At 33.8% G+C, this 19,106-nt stretch overlaps 1 protein-coding gene across 9 annotated transcripts in view; it reads right to left on the bottom strand.

Moving 5' to 3' along the window:
• CRPPA (CDP-L-ribitol pyrophosphorylase A) overlaps positions 1 to 19,106 on the bottom strand; it is a 340,908-nt gene that overhangs the window by 44,400 nt on the left and 277,402 nt on the right. For 7 of the 9 annotated variants that reach the window (XR_013356810.1, XM_077856693.1, XM_077856689.1 and 4 more), the window contains one exon: positions 4,092 to 5,284. The exons of 1 other annotated variant lie outside the window; for it this stretch is intronic. Coding sequence is in view for 5 of the 8 variants with exons in the window: in XM_077856687.1 (XP_077712813.1) it covers positions 5,180 to 5,284 (105 nt within the window). In the remaining 3 variants the exon portion in view is untranslated. Of the gene's footprint in view, positions 1 to 4,091; positions 5,285 to 18,502; positions 18,582 to 19,106 lie in introns of those variants that run through there. One more of the 9 variants, XM_077856690.1, reaches the window with a different exon arrangement.

Genomic DNA, 19,106 nt, shown 5'->3' with positions numbered 1-19,106 from the left:
AGGAGGGTGGGGGGTGGGGGTGAATGGGTGACGGGCACTGAGGGGGGCATTTGACGGGATGAGCACTGGGTGTTATTCTGTATGTTGGCAAATTGAACATCAATAAAAAATAAATTTATTATTAAAAAAACAAAACAAAACAAAAAAAAAACACTTAAGAACAAACCTACCTAGTTGTAATAGAATTCCCTGAAAAACTGTCCATAGAGTCAGAAAAAAACTGTCCAAGAGTCAGAAATGTTTCATTCTCAAACTCACTTTGCCTTTCCATCTGCAGGGCGATCAAGTGTCCTTAAACTCTGCACATGCCTTTTTTGCAACTGTCATATCACAAGGTTGATACAGACCTACCTCACAGAGACTCTGCAAGGATTAATTAAGGTTAAACTGGAAGAAAGAAATGCATTTGACAAGTTAGGCTTTATCCCATGCTGCTAAAGAGACCCAGATGTTTTAACAACTGCTCAGATTATTTAGTAGCATCCTCAACTAAGTAGAGCATAAATTTACATAATGCATTTCAGCTGTGAAGACATTTTTAAAAATCAAAGATTCCAATATTTCAGATGGTAAGAGAAAACAATCTCTGTTCAGGTCTAGCTCATTATATTGGGCACCATTTACCCCCAAATCTTCCCATCGAGCAAATATTGTGATAAATGTTCTTAGGACTGTCTCATGGCAAGGTAAGACTTCATACTTTGTCATGCCTAGGCATGTCTCTAGACTTTCCTTCCTCCTATGAACATGATGAATGGATTTCTACTTCTCTTTTCATGTTGTCTTGTGTTGCCAAGGCACAAGAGGCTCTATGTAACTCTGGTTCATCAAGAAAGTACTTACTTCTATGTTTTCATCTTACACTTTTGTTATCCAAGTAGGATCATTCGCTGCATGAGGAAATCCCTACAACTTTAGAGCCCACAGAGATGGCATTGAGAGTAACCATACGTCACTACCAGTCTTGTAGATTTTATAGATCTAGGGAAGTCCCAAAATATGTTTGGTGTGTGTGGGTGTGTGTGTGGGTGTTGGACAAAGGAAAAGAAGAGTACAGAAGCACTGAAAGACAATGGGATTTAGCCTTTTTCCCTCACTTGCTATTTAAGAAAAAAGGTATTTGAGAATCCTATCTTTAAAGATCATTCTTTAGGGGACCTTAGAATAGTATGTTTTGTAATATTGCATTGCACAGTGTTTAGGAATATAAGTTCTAAGGTGAGAAAAACCTATTTGAATCTCATTTCTCCCACTTGCTGCTTGGGTGAGTCTAAATATGTGTATTTAAAATGTATGTGCCTTGCTTTCTTCATCTTTTTAAATAGAAATTGGTATAGTACCTAGCACACAGTTATTATGAAGAAAAATATGTTAGGTACATGTAGAGCATGAAGAACAGTTTCTAAAACAACAGTAATTATTCAATAAATGTTTGCTATTTTTATTATTTTAAATGTCTGTATTTTAACTCAAAATCCTTTTAGACTAATTAAGTTTAAACTCTTTCGTGAATGTTTCTAAAACATTCAGGTCTGTTTTTCTCAATAGTTATTTAAGAGGAAAGGAGATAACCCTCAGAACCTTCTAGTATGTTGGGATCATTACTCTGACCAACATTTCTCCTCATAAGCATTCTACTTTAGCAAAATGTATGTCTCCAGATCCATCATCCTAGGCTTGTAAGAACAAATATTTCATGCACTGCCACAGATCTTTTTTCCTTGAGTACCACTTGGTGTGCAATAAAGTTTCAAAACTTAATATTAGCAAAAAACAATGAGCATTTATTTAGCTCACCTGTCTGGTGGAGGCCAACTGAACTGGCCTAGGTAGCCCTGCTGAACACAGCTGATCTTAGCTGCGCTTCTTCAACTATTTATTGACTAGCTGGTGAGCAATTGATCTGGGCTTTTGTTTTCCTCTTGGTCCAGGCCAGGTGAAAAATGTTCATCTCATGGTGGGGGCAAAAGTGCAAAGGAGCAAGCAGAGACATGCAAGGTCTTTCTAGACTAGCTTCCAATCACGCACAGCCACTTTTATCTCATTCTACTGGTCAGAGTAGGTTACATGATGAATCCCAAAGTCAACAAGCTCACACACATTCCTCCTATAGGAGCTAAGTTGAGAGAAAGAATATTTCTGAACCAGAATTCAACCTCCTAAAACCATGCAGACACTGTTAAGTGATCACAATATTCTCTTCCACTGTGACTGAATAGAGCTTTTATATCCCTAGCAGTTACTGTAATTTCAGGAAATCTACTAAATATGAGGGAAAGAAGAAAAAAAATCTAAATGAGACCTCTGATTTTGCAGATTTTTTTAATACATCTTACAGAATAAATCTGAATCTCAAATTCTATCTGTAATATAAATCATATTTTTATTCTTTCAAGAGTACATGACATATTTAGTTATTCAATTGTGATCGAGTCAGTATAAAAAATATGTATATATACACTAAATAGCAATGATAATTGCCACTGGATTTTAAAATACTGATTAATTCATTATCAATTATATTTTGTCTTATAAAGATAATATATTGAGAATCTTTAATAGTGTGTTACTTGTCATTAAAAAAATGCATACATTTCTCCCAACTTTGAAAGTAAAAATGTACAAGAACATATATAAATAGTACAATGCCCAAACCACCACTCAGAGAATTCTAATTCACTTATTTCAAACTATACTAAAAAATCCTAAAATAATATATACTTTTTCATTTTTCCTGTTTATTTTTTAATTAAACTTTGAAAATAAGCTCAATCTTCCTTCAAAACGGCTTCAACCTTTTTCATTAAAATATTATTTATTTTTCCTTGGCCTAATTAGTTTCAATGTTAAAAGGAAATAAAATTTGCGGATTTAATATAAGAAAATGTTCTACTGAAACTTAACGTTTATGAAATGATCATTGTATTTACGTATATTAAGTAAAATGTGATAGTGATAACCAGCATGAGAAAGAAGAGTTTACCTATTAAACAAATGCAAAACATTTGAAGTGTCCACAGTAAGAAGTGGCACTGGGTGGAAGATAGGGCTCCAATTCTTACCCATAAATTCACATACTTGCAACAAGTTATCTCTCAAATTGAGCAGTTTTATGAAAAACAAACTGTACCTCTTACCAACAAGTCATTCACCAAACCATTGATCACACTGTTAAATTCCATAAAAGTCTAACTAAATTGCATTTAATTAACAAGCAAACATTTAGAAAGAAAACAGTCATTCCACAAAACTTTCCAGGGGTAGAAAACAATTTGAGCAACTCTGAAGCATAAATTACTATTTTTTTAAAAGACATTTTAGAAAATAAAGTGAAAATAGACTGTTTCCATGAAAATAATTAAGTTTACAGAAGCAGTGGTGAAAATTTAACCATAAAGTTGCCTCTGGATCTCTTAAACACTAAAAACAACCAATTTTTCTTTCTCTCTTGGCCAATAATTCTCTCCATTCCCTTCACCCCTAGCTATAATTTCTATATGTTGGAAAGATGGCGGGAAAGCCAAAAGCTTCAGGACTTTCCTCTGGTCATTGGGATGACCTGTCCTTTTTTGTCCACTCCTCCAGTGCTCATTGGAGTCTGGCTTACTTCCCACTGCCTCTCAGCTGGATGTCCTTTGCCAGCATCATAAACAAAGAGATGAGCTTGAAATTTATTATCAACGGTCCTGAGTTTAATCTCTACCTTTTCTTATGAGGCAACCATACAGCTCTAGACAAAATAGTTAAGATCCCTGAACCTCAAGTTCCATATTCACAGTAAAGGACATTACCTTAACAATGACAGACGTTCTAACTAAAAATCTACACATTGCCAACATACTCTCACCCTCACGATTTTGAATTAAATTGCTTATATTTTTTATCATCCCTAGAGAGAGAGAAATCGCAAGCCCAGGGATTTAGACCCAAGTTACACTGAAACAACCCCTTTAGGAGAATGAACTGAAGTAATTACTCCATGTCCATTACCCATTGTACTATTACGTAAGTGTAAAATATAAAATCTCCTACTAATATAGATAACATAAAAAGAGATGCTTAATGAACTGAGCCAACCAGGTACCTCAAAATTGCTCTTTTCAAAAAGATTTTATTTATTTATTTATTCATGAGAGACACAGAGAGAGGCAGAGACATAGGCAGAGGGAGAAACAGGCTCCCTGTGAGGAGCTTGATGTGGGGCTTGATCCCAGGACTCAGGGACCATGCCCTGAGTCAAAGGCACATGCCCAACCACTGAGCCACCCAGGTGCCCCAAGCACCTAACTCTTGATCTCCGCTCAGGTCTTGATACCAAGGTGGTGAGTTTGAGCCCTGTACTGGGCTCCATGCTAGGTGTGGAGCCTACTTAAATTTAAAAGAATAATAAATTAAAAAAAAAAAAAAACAGCAGTATCTGTATCAAAAAATATTTTAGTATTCCCTACCTTTCAGAAAAGACTAACTTGGGATTGACCAAAATAATTTCAGTTTTATGAAATATCTGGTCTTCTTTTAAATGTATTCCAAAAAATCAGAGACATTTTAAAATAAGTCAAAATTACTTTTTATAAACCAAGAAAAAAATTTTGAAACAAAAGCAGGAGGGAATTACAACTCCTTTGCAGATATAGAGTAATGTGAAGCCAAGAGTGAAAATATTTGAACCAGAGTTTCCAGTTATCTCTTTTATTATTTTTTTAAGGTGTGGAAAATTAGAATACAAGTCAAAATAGCACTTGATAAAAGGAGAGTTTTAGAATTAAAAATAATTCTAAATCTTTTTTTTTTTTTTACTAGTTTCATGATGGTGTGATTTACTAATTAACACAGATATAATGTCATAGCTGAAGTATTCTAAATTCTTATTCATAGGAAGATTAGCTCACCCATCATGATTTCTATTTGATTTTTCTTCCCTTTGCAGAAAGATTACCTGAATGTTATTACTTTCCATTTACCTATTTTCTGACTGAGATAATTTATATTTGCACCAAAGTATTTTTTTCACAGATTAAAAACACTGATCCATTCCTGTAACCCAAAAATCATATCCTACAAATTATGTGACATAAAAGACAACCTAAACATTCTACCACATACAATAGGGAGGGAAGCACAATGGAGATACCTAAATAAATGCTTCTAAAAACCCCATACATAATTTTCTCTGTGTTCTTCATGCTACCAGTAGCTGACCAACAAGTCCAGAATTTCTTTCTTTGATTAAGGTGGCAATAATTGTGGCGCCTTGCCTTAAACTTGCCTGTAGGTTCTGCTCCTCCTGAAAAAAAAAAAAAAAAAATAAGGATAAAACAATAATTATTTTTTTAAATGTCACACATGAAATTTAATACTTTTATCTTTTAATATTTCTTCACTTTTAGCTTTTTTCCATCAGCTTGAGATATAATGGACAAGTGACACTGGGCAAGTGTAAGGTGTACAATGTGATGATATATGTATGTTATAAAATTATTACTACAAAAGGGTTAGTTAATCCATCACCTTATACAGTTACCATTGACGGGGTAGTGAGAACATTTAAGATCTACTCTCTAGCAACTTTCAAGTATACAGTATTGTTAACTATAATCACCATGCTATACATTAAAACCCCAGAATTTATTTACCTTACAACTGGTAGTTTGTACTCTTAAATCAACATCTCCCTATTTCCCTCATCACTCAGCCCCTATCAGCCACCACTCTCCTATTTTTATGAGTTCAAGGAGCCACTTTTCAAGGTCTGCTGCTCTCTGGACACAGCCACTGATATGTACTTGGTCCCCCAAATAAAGGAGAAATGCTTTTGCAAGCACTTTTCATTATACACAAAAATGTATCTGTTAAAGATACCAAGAAAATATTGACACAATTTCAAATGCTAGCAGTATGAAACAAAAGATTTTCCCTTAACCCAATATCTGACCAACTTTGGCTCTTCACTCAAGTGTGAATATTTTACCGATGATGCACGCCTTTCCTTCATTTTGTTTCTGAGTGTTCTCCAACAACAGACTTTGTTATAAACTGTGAGTACTGGTCTGGGAGGAAAAATAAAAATGGCTTGTTGTTTGTGAAGTAAGGATCAGGCAAATTAGTGAAAGGAGTTTCTCACAAGTTGCTAAAATGTGGTTTTTGCCTTTGAAATCATATTGCCTATGAATATAGACTACTTAGACTTCCTGAGGGGGGTGAGGGGATGGTAATATGAAGGTGAAGGGAAGGTCGAAACAGCTAATATCTTTAAGGTCTGTGTGTTTATGAATTGTGCTAGGTTCAAAAAGAGGGACCTGGTAACCAACTTTTATATCCTGATATCATCTTTAATGCCTTTACTAATGTTCAGTCTATCACCAGTACCTACTGCTTCTGCCTTCTTAACGTTCCTTGAATCCATATACTCCATTCAAACTGCCACTGCCTGTGAAACATCTCCATCCTAAATTTCTGGAACAATCTCATAAACAGTCTCTCTAAAATCTTGTCCTCTCCAGGATCGAGTCCCACACTGGGCTCCTTGCAGGGAGCCTGCTTCTCCCTCTGCCTGTATCTCTGTCTTTCTCAGTGTCTCTCATGAATAAATACATAAAATCTATAAAAAAATAAAAATAAAATCTTGTCCTCTTTTACCCTGTTTCACACACAGCAATCAAAATACTTATTTAACATATAGATCTAAGCATATCACTACTCTGCCTAAAACCCTTTCAAGGCTACCTTTGAACTTTAGGATCAAGTCAGAGAACACTTTACCTTTTTATCCTTCTATCTTCTTCCTTCCATTTCCTTAGAATCACTCAATTCTCCAAGCCATACAGAGCTATGTAAGATTGCCCAAACAAGCTATTTTTCTAAACTTCCATTCCTTTGCCCCAGCTAATCCCTTTGCCAGGAAAGCTATCTCACTCCTTTCCTAGCTTAGCTGATCCTAGTTACTCTTTGTGGTTCCACTCAGTATATTGATGGTTGCAACCTACCCAGACTCCTATTCCCCCACCTATGTGGGTGAGGCAAATCTCTGTTTCCACAGCTGTGAATGCTCCAGCACACTGAATTCTAATAGCCTTTTTAGTTGACCATCTATTCTAACAGATGATGAGTTTCTGGATATAAAGAATTTTTCATTTTGTCTTTGAATATGGAACACGTAGTTCAATGCCTAACACATGGTAGCACTCCATAAATTATAATGAATTCAAAGCAAAGGAGGCTATGATAGAGGTTATCATCATCCTTTCAGTCTAACTCATCTGTTAACATTGACCACTTTTTGGTTACTTTGTTTGCTCCTATTTGCATATTTGGCAGGAAGCCTGGCAATGGTACAAAGAATATTATCAAAACCTTTCCACTAGCACACACCTTCACCAGCCCAGAGGCCCTAGGTTTTTCCTCTATGAGGATAGTGGTGAGAGACGACCTCTGCTTAAGCTACACTTTTCTATCAATTTCCCTGATTGTGTTCTAAGGGATGGAACTGGGAGAAACCCACTAGAGGCTGAATGGTGGCTGCTTTGCATCTTGCAAATGAGTTTTAATGCCATTTCAGGATTGGATTTCAAATGATGTACTGGTTTCCTGAATATCACAGGACCTAAATCACATATAAACCATTCTAAAGCCAATTATGTTTAGGCTTAAACTGTGATTCCCTTATATGGGAGTAGATATCATTCATGCCATATCATTCATAAATACACAAATATTCTAAAACTAAACAAAATACAAATTAACTATAAATATGTATTTGCCTCTCATAATGATTAATTAATTGCAATATTGCAGGGTTTATAATACACATTTACGCCCAAGTCTCATTTATTAAATTGAGACATACAAAAGGTGAGGAAAATTAAAGTTTCCCCTTTAAAAATAAACAGAAAAAGATTATTTGTATAGCCTCTTTGAAACCAGTTTATACTTGTCATAATGAAAACAGCAAAGAACAAATGAAGAAGGGGAAAAATCTGTTTAAGATCCTAGAGCTAGAAAAATCACATTTCTAAATCTTAGAATAAATCTTCTATTCCCACCTTGATAGCTTCATAACTAACACACCTTTAATGAATTTAAGAATGTTCATTTTAAAGGTTAATTTATTTGTGCAATTTTTTCAGACATCATTTGGAATGATTTTAATTCAGTGAAAAGAATTCCACTGTTTTCCCTCTCTACCTGAGCTCGATCATCTCATTCTTAAAAAGTATGGAAATTCAAAAAGTGATTAAACAAGATGGTGAAACCCACCTACATTCAGAAAATTCAACTATATACAAAAAGCAGATATTCAAACAATGTATGGATTTTAAACTCATCTCAAAATTCTTATCTCTATAAAAGTATTGCTAATGCAATTTTTAAAAAATGTAAATTAAAATAGGTCTTTAAAAAAACATTTCTTGCTGATAGTAGATATTCAAATCAGTGTTTTTAACTGAGGAGGGAGGGGAACAAAGGGGGCCTTACAAAGGGGTCATTTTAATATTCACATACGTGTGTGTGTGTGTGTGTGTGTGTATTTTTTCTTTGTATATTCCAAATATTATAAAATAAAAATGTTTAATGTTATTTTAAGTAAGGTCAACATGCATACTGAAAAATCATGTTGATAGTACTCATTCTTGATATCATGTCATGAAATGGCATTAATTGCTGTGGTCTTCCTCCCCAACATCCATAACCCCAGTCTAACCATCAGGGAAATATTACACACATTCCAACAGAAGGTCATCCTACAATATATCTGACCAATCCTCCTCAAAATTGTGAAGTTCATCAAAAACAAGTCTGAGAAACTGTCATAGCCAGTTAGGAACCTAAGGAGACCAGACAAACTAAAAGTAATAGAATATCCTTAAATTAAAAAAAAAAAAATACATTGGGTAAAATTAAGGAAATCTGAATAAACTATGGCCTTCAGTTGTTAAAAATAAGGGAGACTGGGTACAGGGCATATGACAACTCTGTGCTATCCTGAATAATACAAAGTGTATTATTTTTCAAAAAAGTATGTGTTCAATTTCAAAATATTTCTCTTGATTTTAAAAATATTTATGTGCCAGAATTACAAAACCTGATTACAATGTTAATTTGTGTGTGCCAGCTCATTTATATATTCCTTAAATAAAATACACTATTCTTTTAATAAATTATGCTATTGGTAAGGGCACAGACTCTAGAATGAGACTACTGGTATTCACTGGTATTCAAATACAGGCTTTGACTCGTATTTTTTTTTTTTTTACAAAGCTACTTTTAATACTTTGGGGTGAGCCCCCCAGGAATAAAAAACACTGGGAAGGGGTAACCCCTCACTCCCAGGTGTGGCCCATGGGGAGAGGGGCTACTTGAGGGGAAGGAAGCACAAAAGGGACCCACTGCAGACTCAGGGCAAAGGGAATGCCATTGGTTCTGGGACCTGTGAGCACTACAGGAGAAAATGCAAGCATGGAGGGACTGGCTCCAGGCACACAGGCGAAAGGCAAGAGGGTTGGACACGAAGCCACAAAGCTTTGTGTATTTGTGACACGAATTTGTGACAATTTTCAAGTGATCTTGAGCAAATATTTTAAGTTTCAAAGTTCTCAATCTTTTCTTCTAAAACTATAATAACAATAGCTACATCACCACTTTTTGGTGGGGACTAAATCAGACGAGACACATAAACTACAGATTCCTGGTAAATATCCATTCATGATAGCTGTTAGAATTATCTTTATGGTGTGCACCAATTTCACCCATGACATAGTAGCTGATATTACCCTCTCATCACACATAACCATTAAATCTGATTATTTACTCTATGTAAAAATACTGTTGCAAGTCTTGGACAGTAACCTATGCATGTCTACGGTGCTTGAAAGAAAAGCCCATGAGGTAACATTTACCCCAGCCATCTTGAGAGAATTCTTCCAAACTCTCAAGAAGAGAAATAGAGCCCAAGAAGAGAATGACAGTCTCTCTGGGTAGAAAAGACACAGATTACAATTCAGAGTTGTTAAGGTGCCTTGGATACGTGCAGGTTAAGTCCCTGACAGTGGTGAGTTGCAGAGATGGCCTAAAATTTTGCTAAAAACTCCTTTACTTTTTCGGTCAACTTCTGAACTGTGCTTGTGCAGGAAGATTCACCAGCGCCTAGCAGAGAATAACTGAGGGGAGGATGGGGAGATGAGAAAAGATTCAGACCACACTGTACTGCAGACAAGGTTAGATCTGAGTCCAGCTAGAAGGAAGAGACCTTGGTTGAATACCCATGGCTTTTGGTTAAGAGCTCTAAAAGGCCATGCCTACAGCCTACTAATAAAGACAAAACGGAATTGGATCTGCCCTAAGAAGTTTAAACAGTCTCCAAAAGGTCAGGTTGATCTCCCAATAATACAAACGCTTGTCAGAACAAATTTTAATATTCTTTGGAGAAAGCTAGAACAGCTAGAGCCTTTAAAAGGTCTTATAATTCAAGTGTGGCATATAACAAAATCTTACTAGATGAGTAAAGAAGTAGCAAAAAAGCAGGAAAAAAAAACATAAGGGAGAGAAAATCATCTATACTGGATCATTTTCAGACATAATCCATATGTTGGAATTAATATGCAAGGACTTCAAAATAACTATGATTAATATGTTAAAGAGGAAGATATGGAAATACGGATTTAAAAATGGACATTTTCAGCATAGAATGGGAATCTATAATAAAGAGTATTTTACAACTGTAAAATATAATACTTGAAATTAATACTTAATTGGATTGGTTTAATATGAGATAGGCAGAGCAGAAAACAGTACTAGTGATCCTGAGGACAGGTTAAAATATATACGTATATATCCAAACTGAAGCACAGAGAGGGAAATGGTGAATTATTACTATAATCATAATATGTATGACTATATTACTATTCCATTTCCCTACTGCTTCCCTATTTACCGATACACTCCTCCACCACCATCAAAATACCTATATGGGACATTCAGAAAATCACACATGGGTTATGTCAGAAGCCACGTCACCTGGTAATGTTTGTTATGTGAAACTAACAAGCATTAAAAAAGTCAACTCCATTTCTGAAGAAAAATACAAGGTCACGTACATAAATATGCAAAGGGCAAGGCTGAAGATAATATTGCTACAGCTGGGCATAAAGGACGAGGGATTTCAGAGTGTGGTAAGACCACTTAACATCACAAGGATTCTTGACGGAGATGGAACCAAAGGATGAGCAAAAAAGGAGGCAAAAATTGAAAAGTCCAGAATGGATAAGAAATATTGAGGGAACAAGAAATCATGGCTGATTTTCATTGTGGCATATCATTGTTATAGGCTTGACCTCACAAAGAGATTGCAAGAAAAGTACCTAAATTCCCACAAAAAAGTAAAAATAATATTACTAAAATTAAGTTTATCATCAGTTCATTTACTATCTGTAACTCTTGCAAATTCCAGGCTTCAGGTTTACTTGCATTTCTACTCACCAGCCATAATGAGCATAAACTATAAACACGGCACACCAATTTTTACATACTCACACATGAAAATCAAAAGAATAAATTTCTAGAATTTAAAGAAAAACAGGAGGATATTTAGAGATGTAAGATAAGTTAAAGTCTACATTTTCTCTTAAATCGAAATGACTGCCATCATAATTACATGTTTTATATTATCCTGTTCACAGTAGTGTCAAATTTTTGAGAAAAATATTAAAAATTGCTAACTCTATCCTATCATAAAACAATAAAAACGTAACTTCTAGCTCAAAAAAAAAATGGCATTCACTCTTTTTCTTGGTTACAAACATATTTAAAAAAGTAGAAGCCTGTCAGAAAGGAAATGAAGGATACAATGGTCTGATTTCTTAAAATACCAGGAGGAAAACTATCAAAATGTTAACAAGGGTTATTTTTGGATGATGGATTTATGGCTATTCTTATTTGTGTGTTTTATTTTCAAAATTTCTATTATGAACACAACTTAGTCTTCTAGTAAGAAAATAAGTTGTTTTAAAATTTAGTTTCAAGACTGTTTAAATTCTGGGAACTAAATTTGATTTGTTATTGCATAAAATCAATAATACAGAACAGTGTCCAAATTTCCAGGAAACTTTTATCTTTATAAAAAGTCTTCAAAATCTGCACAAATAAAACAGTTTTTGTTTGAATATTTTAGTCTTCAATAAAAGGTCTGAAGAATTATATTAATAATTCACAAGGCCTTAGCTTTCTGCTGACTTAGAGGTTAAGAAAAATATCATAAAAGTCAAGCTGAAGGAAACAAAAAATTTGTATTTAATTTTATTCAGTACATTAACAATTGCTCATTGATATCCTGAAAAGTTTAACAGTCCGATTTTTTTTAAATATTAGGAAGAACATTAGATGAAACATAAATATATAAAAGCTATTTTAAATTTTCTATATCGTCAAACTGAATTATTTATCATTAGACTCCACATGGGTTTTATCTAGAAACACCAAATTTAACTATTTCTTCATCCCTTGTCATTTCAAGATTAAGATGAAATACACTTATGTTTAGATGAAAGATGCATAAAAGTTCTAATTACTATTATCTTTTAAACACATAAGGTAATTCTAAATTTACTCCAGAGCAATTAGGTTTTGACAACAGAATCCTGGATTTTAGTCTTTTTGTATGTGGTTTGTTTCCTGGTTGATAGGTAGGTTTCCCTATGATGGTCGGTCGGTCTATCTATCTATCTATCTATCTATCTATCTATCTATCTATCATCTTCAACAGAGTAGTAGAGTTTTGATGCAGAAATTCTCATGGGACTTCTAAACCATTAGCAAAATTTGGGAAATCAGGACAAGTAGGAGATGTCATTATTTTCACAGAAGATTGGGAATGATGGGAACACCTCCATAATTTATAGCAACTCTTCCTTCCCCCCTCTGCACCATCTAATACTATTTGGGCAACAAGTCTGCAGTTTCAGAGAAGATCCACCTCACAACTGTGTACAAGTGGTCATTTTTCTATAAAGCCTAGGTCTTTAAAATTCCATACTCACTAAATGTTTCCTTTTATTTTCTCAAGGATAACTTATGGCAAAACTATTCCCAATGTACATAAACTTGAAGAATTTTTTTAAAGGTTTATTTTAAAATGTTATTTTAAAATGTTAATTTCTATCACTGCACTACACAGGTCTCAGTACTTGAATTTAAGAGGCATAAACAAATTTACAGTATGTTTTAGAATCAAATTTATGTGGATTTTTGTGGAATATGCTCTCAAATAATAGCAGGAAAAGCTGTGACATCATTGTTGTTCAAATCTTTATAGACAACCTGAACGGAAATCTTTTAGAGACATTCATCCTCCATACACATCATTCCTAAAGAACACAATGTACTCTGTTAAAAGGAAAACTATAAAGTTAAAATATAGTATATACATATCTAGGCTTCAGATGTCTGAGGAGATTACACAGTCCTTTTTGAAAGGTAAACATTACATTGTCTCCGCAAATTCCATACCTAAAGCCTAATTCAATTACCATGAGTTACAAAACTGTCCTGAAATTCAGGATGCTCATATTTTGATATTAATATCTTTCTGCCATCTATCCTTGTTTTGGTGAACTCATGCAAAAATCTTTAAAATGCCAGAAAATATCAAACACTTCCAAACAAATAAAAGTGCACGATTTATATCCATTATCCATACATGCATTTATAGCTACATATCTCTGTATTTATAGAAAGCAAGTACAATATACATAAATATAGCACATATAATATATAAAATGCTAAACCACAGACTTAGAAATCTTTTACCATTTTTGTTACGTTTATAAGATAGCAAATAAAAAAAAATTGTATACATTTTTCTCACACAGAAGAAAAAAATCTAATAGTAAAACACTGCCCCCTAGTGGAGACGAAAATAAATGTTTGGTGTGTGTAAATTTACAAAACTCCAGGAAAAAGCAGTCACTTACTTGACAGAGCTTGAGAAAAACAAAACTGTCCTCTCCAAATGAAAAGCATTTGCCTCTTGCTCATCTGAGTTAAAAAAGAACTGCCTCCTGAAAACCTCACTAATACAATACTAATAAAAATATACCTGGATTTACTTATTAACATAATCCTCACATAGTAGTTTTGGTCTTCTTTATTCTCCATGTCTTGCACATACTACAGGTGCTCAATAAGTATCTGTAGAAAGAGCTAACTAAGAAAAAACAATTGGTCAGGGGCATTTGGATAGCTTAGTTTTCTAAGTGTCCAACTCCTGGTTTCAGCTCAGGTCTTGATCTCTGGGTCCAGGATTGAGCCCAGGACCTGAGCAGGGAACCTGCTTCTCCCACTCCCTCTGCCCCTCCCCCACTGCTCATGCTCACACACGTGCACTCTCTCCCTCAAATAAAATCTTTAAAAAATAAAAAAATAATAATTGGTCAAAACTCTGGGGCACAGCACTGTTACTTCGCTCAGAGAGCAAACAGAAAATAAAGATAGGAAAGATCCAGACTATGCAGTGTTCCGTGCCAGAGCACAATGGGGTAAAACATGGGCAGCCAAAATGCAGATGTCTACCCTGAGAAACAGGCAGTTCATTATTGCGTCAATTATTTCTAGATCTGGTATTTGTCACACTGTCATACTTTATTTTCTTATAACACCATTTATACTATCAATTCTGCAACTTAATAAAGTTGAAAAAATGGTCTTATACACAATGTCCCTTTTAATTAACAAAATGTTTTGATCCTACACATCTCTCCCAGCAGTCACCAAGTTCTGCTAGCTTTCTACTGTGACATCACTTGCTGGTCATATTGAAAAAGCTCCAAGTCTATTTCATAGCATCCTGTAGATGGATTCCTCTAGGATGTCTTAACTGGCTACTTTTCTTTGCCTATGGTTACTGCTCTCATCTCACTAGGACACCATTTTCATTCTATCAAATCCACATTACATTCAGCACATTCTTCATTCAAGCATTTAAGACTGTCCATAATCAACCTAATTAGCTCTTCTAACCAAAGTTCTTCTTTACAGAATTCACTTCTATGGCCATACTGGTATAATCAGTTATTCTTTAGTAAAATGGTTTCCTAATAATTGTCTTTCTACTTCACATCAATTTTGAAAAACCTGGCTGCAACGACTATTATCTGTTTTACTGAACAGCAATAATTTACATCATCATAATTTCTCTCACAATCTCTTAGTGATATTTTTATTGGGTTTATGTATGTACAGGTCTTATTCTTTTAGCTAACTTCAGATAGTAAAAGGAAACTCTCCCAAATTATAACCTCAAATAAAGTACTATATTCATAGCAGATACTCAAAAAATATTTATTAACTGGGTCAGTTTGCTAATTAATTCTATAAAGATCTGGCCTTATATGTGACTATTACGATATCTTTGAAATATCAAAGTATTAGATAAAGGATGCATCCGTATGGAATAACCTCCTAAAAATAAAAATAAGAAAAAATTTGTATCTGTATTTGGGAACTGGAAAGATGTCTAAAGCTAGAAATCTGTGCTACATGATTCCACCTCCTATGAAAGGATGCCTTGGTCTGGGAGTTAAATGTAAGGGACATTGATAAATTTACACTAATATACCCAAGTCAAGGGGATAAAGTCAGACCATGAGGCAAACATTCTGAGGTAGAAGGGCTGCATAAGCAGAAAAGCAACACATACTAGGTGTTGGAGGGCAATGGGGATTTTTTCCAGAATGTATGAGAAATGACGAGAGAAAGATTATCCACAATAGTTTGTTATTGAATTGATGGTCCAAGTAGACAAACTATTAGTAAAAAAAAATATTGATAATTCTCTTAGAGCAGAAAGACTAAGTTTTTCCCATAAAATTTACAATTAAAATTTTAATTACAAACTTAACACAATGAATAAACTTCAGTGGATCAATGCAAACATATTCTCATGGTAGCAGTGTGTGTGAGAGAGAGAAAGAATGAGAGAGAAAATTATTGTTGTAATAGTTTTTAGTTAAGAAAAAGACATCTAGTTAATGACCATTAGATTCTTGTATACTAGTTAAATGGGGTGATTAGTTAGCATTCAAAATCTTAATATCCAAGTTCCACAGTAAGGTGTTTACCATTACATTAAAAACTCTATCTCCTTCTAAGAAGGAAGCTTAAGTTGAAACTTAAAAAGGAAGTTCTATCCTGACCAGACTGGTGCTAATTTTTATTAGTATTAACTAGTAAAAAAAAAAAAAAAAAAACCCACAAAACCCAAAACTAGCCTAGCAAAGCTTCCTTTTAGCATAAGAGCAGAGTTCGTTCTCATGGAGAAGGCTGCAGATGGTAGAAGTTTGCTTATACAGCTTCTTCCCAGTGAGGAGAAAGAAAAAAAAAAATAGATATGCAAAAAATACTCTAGGTAGAAAGAACTTTCTGGAATCATCAGAATTAAATCTCTTTCTGAAATGACATTACTAAATGAAGACAACAATAAGATTCAAGAAGATGCTTCAATCATAAGAGTGGGAACAAAGTAGGAATAATTTTACATCATAAGAGATTTAATGTAGGTATTAAATAAATGTATTTTGAATTAGAAATCTCATTGGAAGTGGTAGACAACTTACTTTTTCTATATAAAGCTGAATTCAATTAGTGGAAGTCAAACTTGAAAAAAATAGAACTCAAAAAATAGAAGACTGAAAATAGTAAAAAATCAATGTATCAATTTAACAACAATTACATAATGGGAATCTGGGGAGAAAATGCAATAGATATAGAAGTCATAATGATGCAGGAAAAAAATCCCTCAATTGAATGAAGATCAGGAATTGCAGACAGAAGTATTCATATAGTGTCTTGCAAAATTAGTGCCAACCCTCAAAGAAGCCATATTCACATGTTACCTTCAAATTTAAATATAAAATTTCAAAAGCCTTCAGCAGACAATACAGATTCTTTTCAATGTGCAAGAACAGCCCTCTGTGAAATGCTAAGTACCACCAGAAAATGGCATTTAAGAAATAGATTGCTATCTTAGAATTCTGTTAGAAGAACAAAAAGGAGACATTTGTGATATGCAAGGGCTTTAAAAACTACTAGTGAGACTTTCCTTAAAAAAAAAAAAAAGTACTTAAAAACTTATCCAATGTTAAGATGAGGAAAAAAAAAATAGGGACTCCTTTTAACAACTATTTATGGAATTTACCTGATTCCAGTCAGTAAGTTATATATTAAGATATAAACAGACACATATTTATCTTTATGGACTATGAGGCCACTGAGGCCAGACAAACACATAAACATATTCACTATAACAAGTTATGGAGGAAACAAAAGACCAATTTCTTATGAAAATAAAACCAGCATTAAAATTTTCAGGTACAAAATATTTTTTTAAACTATGTAAAAAAATCCAAATAAATAAATATGGAAACAGAAAAATGAGTAAAACTATATTTTCAAATACATTATATTTTTCAATATAAGGAATAGAACTTTTTAAATAAAAAAACATTGCTGAGTTTAAACAAATGAAATATCTCACAGTTCAGGTCAGGAAACAGATTAAACATAACTGAAAAGAGTATTATTGAAATTGAAGGCAGAGTTGAAGAAATTCCTCAGAATTCATATCTGAGATGACAAAAAAATACGAAATATAAATGGAGGTTAAGGAATTTGGCAGATGTGTTAAGATGTGTTATATACATTTAATCAGAACCCCAGAAAGGGAGAATAGAGAAAATGGGGACAATAAAAAAAATAATTGCTTTTAAATTTCCAGAAGTTATGGAATACATGAACTCATTCATAAAGGAAACCTAGTAAATTCCAAAGTTGATAAATAGGAAACTTAATAAGTAGACAAATAATAAGGGAACTGTAAAACACTAAATATAAAGAGGCAATCTTAGAATAGCTAGATAGAGCAACCCAACAGAGCACTAACCATCAGACTTACCACAGTCTTCCTCACATCAACAATGGAAGTAATAATACAATGAAGTATTTATGAGGTGCTAAAGATAAAAAGAAGACACTGACTCCCTACAGAAAACAAACGAACTAAAACTATTAACCTAGATACTTTTGACTTCCTACCACAAACACTATGTATCAAGAATGAAGATAAAATATGGAGTCCCTCAGTTAAACAAAATATAAAAGTTTGTTTCTAAAAATATTCTGACACAAAACGATATATCTCAAGTACAAGAAAAATAATGTCAAAAGGAAGGTCTAATAGAGCAAGAAGCTTTGGAAAATGAAAAAGCTTTAAAATAAGTAAATATATCTGAAAGCAATGTCTCCAGAAAAATCAATAAAAGTAATATTTAGACAGTATAAATGAAAATACTGGTTAAGAACAGTAGCATAAAAAAGTAGAAGACGAGTTACCAAAATGTTCTAAGATCAATTAAACTGTTGGGAGAGTGATTAAAATATAAACTTTAGATTTTCATATACATATACAAGTAAATTTCAGAAGACCTAGAAATGTCTAACAATAGGATGTGAAACTTACTTAGCAGTTAAGAGAAAACAGAGTAAGAAACAGTTGGGGCTCCCAGGCAGCTAAAACCAAAGGCAGCTCTCAGTATTTTCTAAAAAAGAAAAAGGGAGGGGAGGGAGAGATAGAGAGACTGAAAAGAAACACAAAGCTGAACCATGAGAAGGTCAAATAAAATTACACATACACACAAAGACACACACACACACACACACACACATACACACAACAACTACCTCAGTGTAATTTGAAGACCGAGAACTTCCGGACTTCAAAATAGTTTTAAGTTAAAAGAAAAAAAAGAGAAAATCACCAAATTTAAATAAGCAATTTCTTATACTCCAATGCCTTGTCATGAGCCTTATGGCAACAAGAGGCAGTCTGGAAAAACTAAGAAAGAGGGAAGGGGAAACTACTGATGAATGTAAATCTGACCTAAAACTATTACCAAAAAGAGTAAGCCTTCCTTAAGCGTGAAAATAAAAAAAAAATTAAAAAAAAAAGAACACACATCTGACTAGCATGACCAATTTTAAAAGACTTAAAATCATGCTTTATTTCAAGTAGCAGTCTTCTGATGGTGAAAAATATAAAAAGGAAGAGAGAAGCAATCTCTGTC

This window comes from Canis aureus, chromosome 18 (assembly GCF_053574225.1).
Source record: "Canis aureus isolate CA01 chromosome 18, VMU_Caureus_v.1.0, whole genome shotgun sequence".
Lineage (NCBI taxonomy): Eukaryota > Metazoa > Chordata > Mammalia > Carnivora > Canidae > Canis > Canis aureus.
Note: the sequence above shows the minus strand (reverse complement) of the source record. Positions and strands in the feature narration are given on the sequence as shown.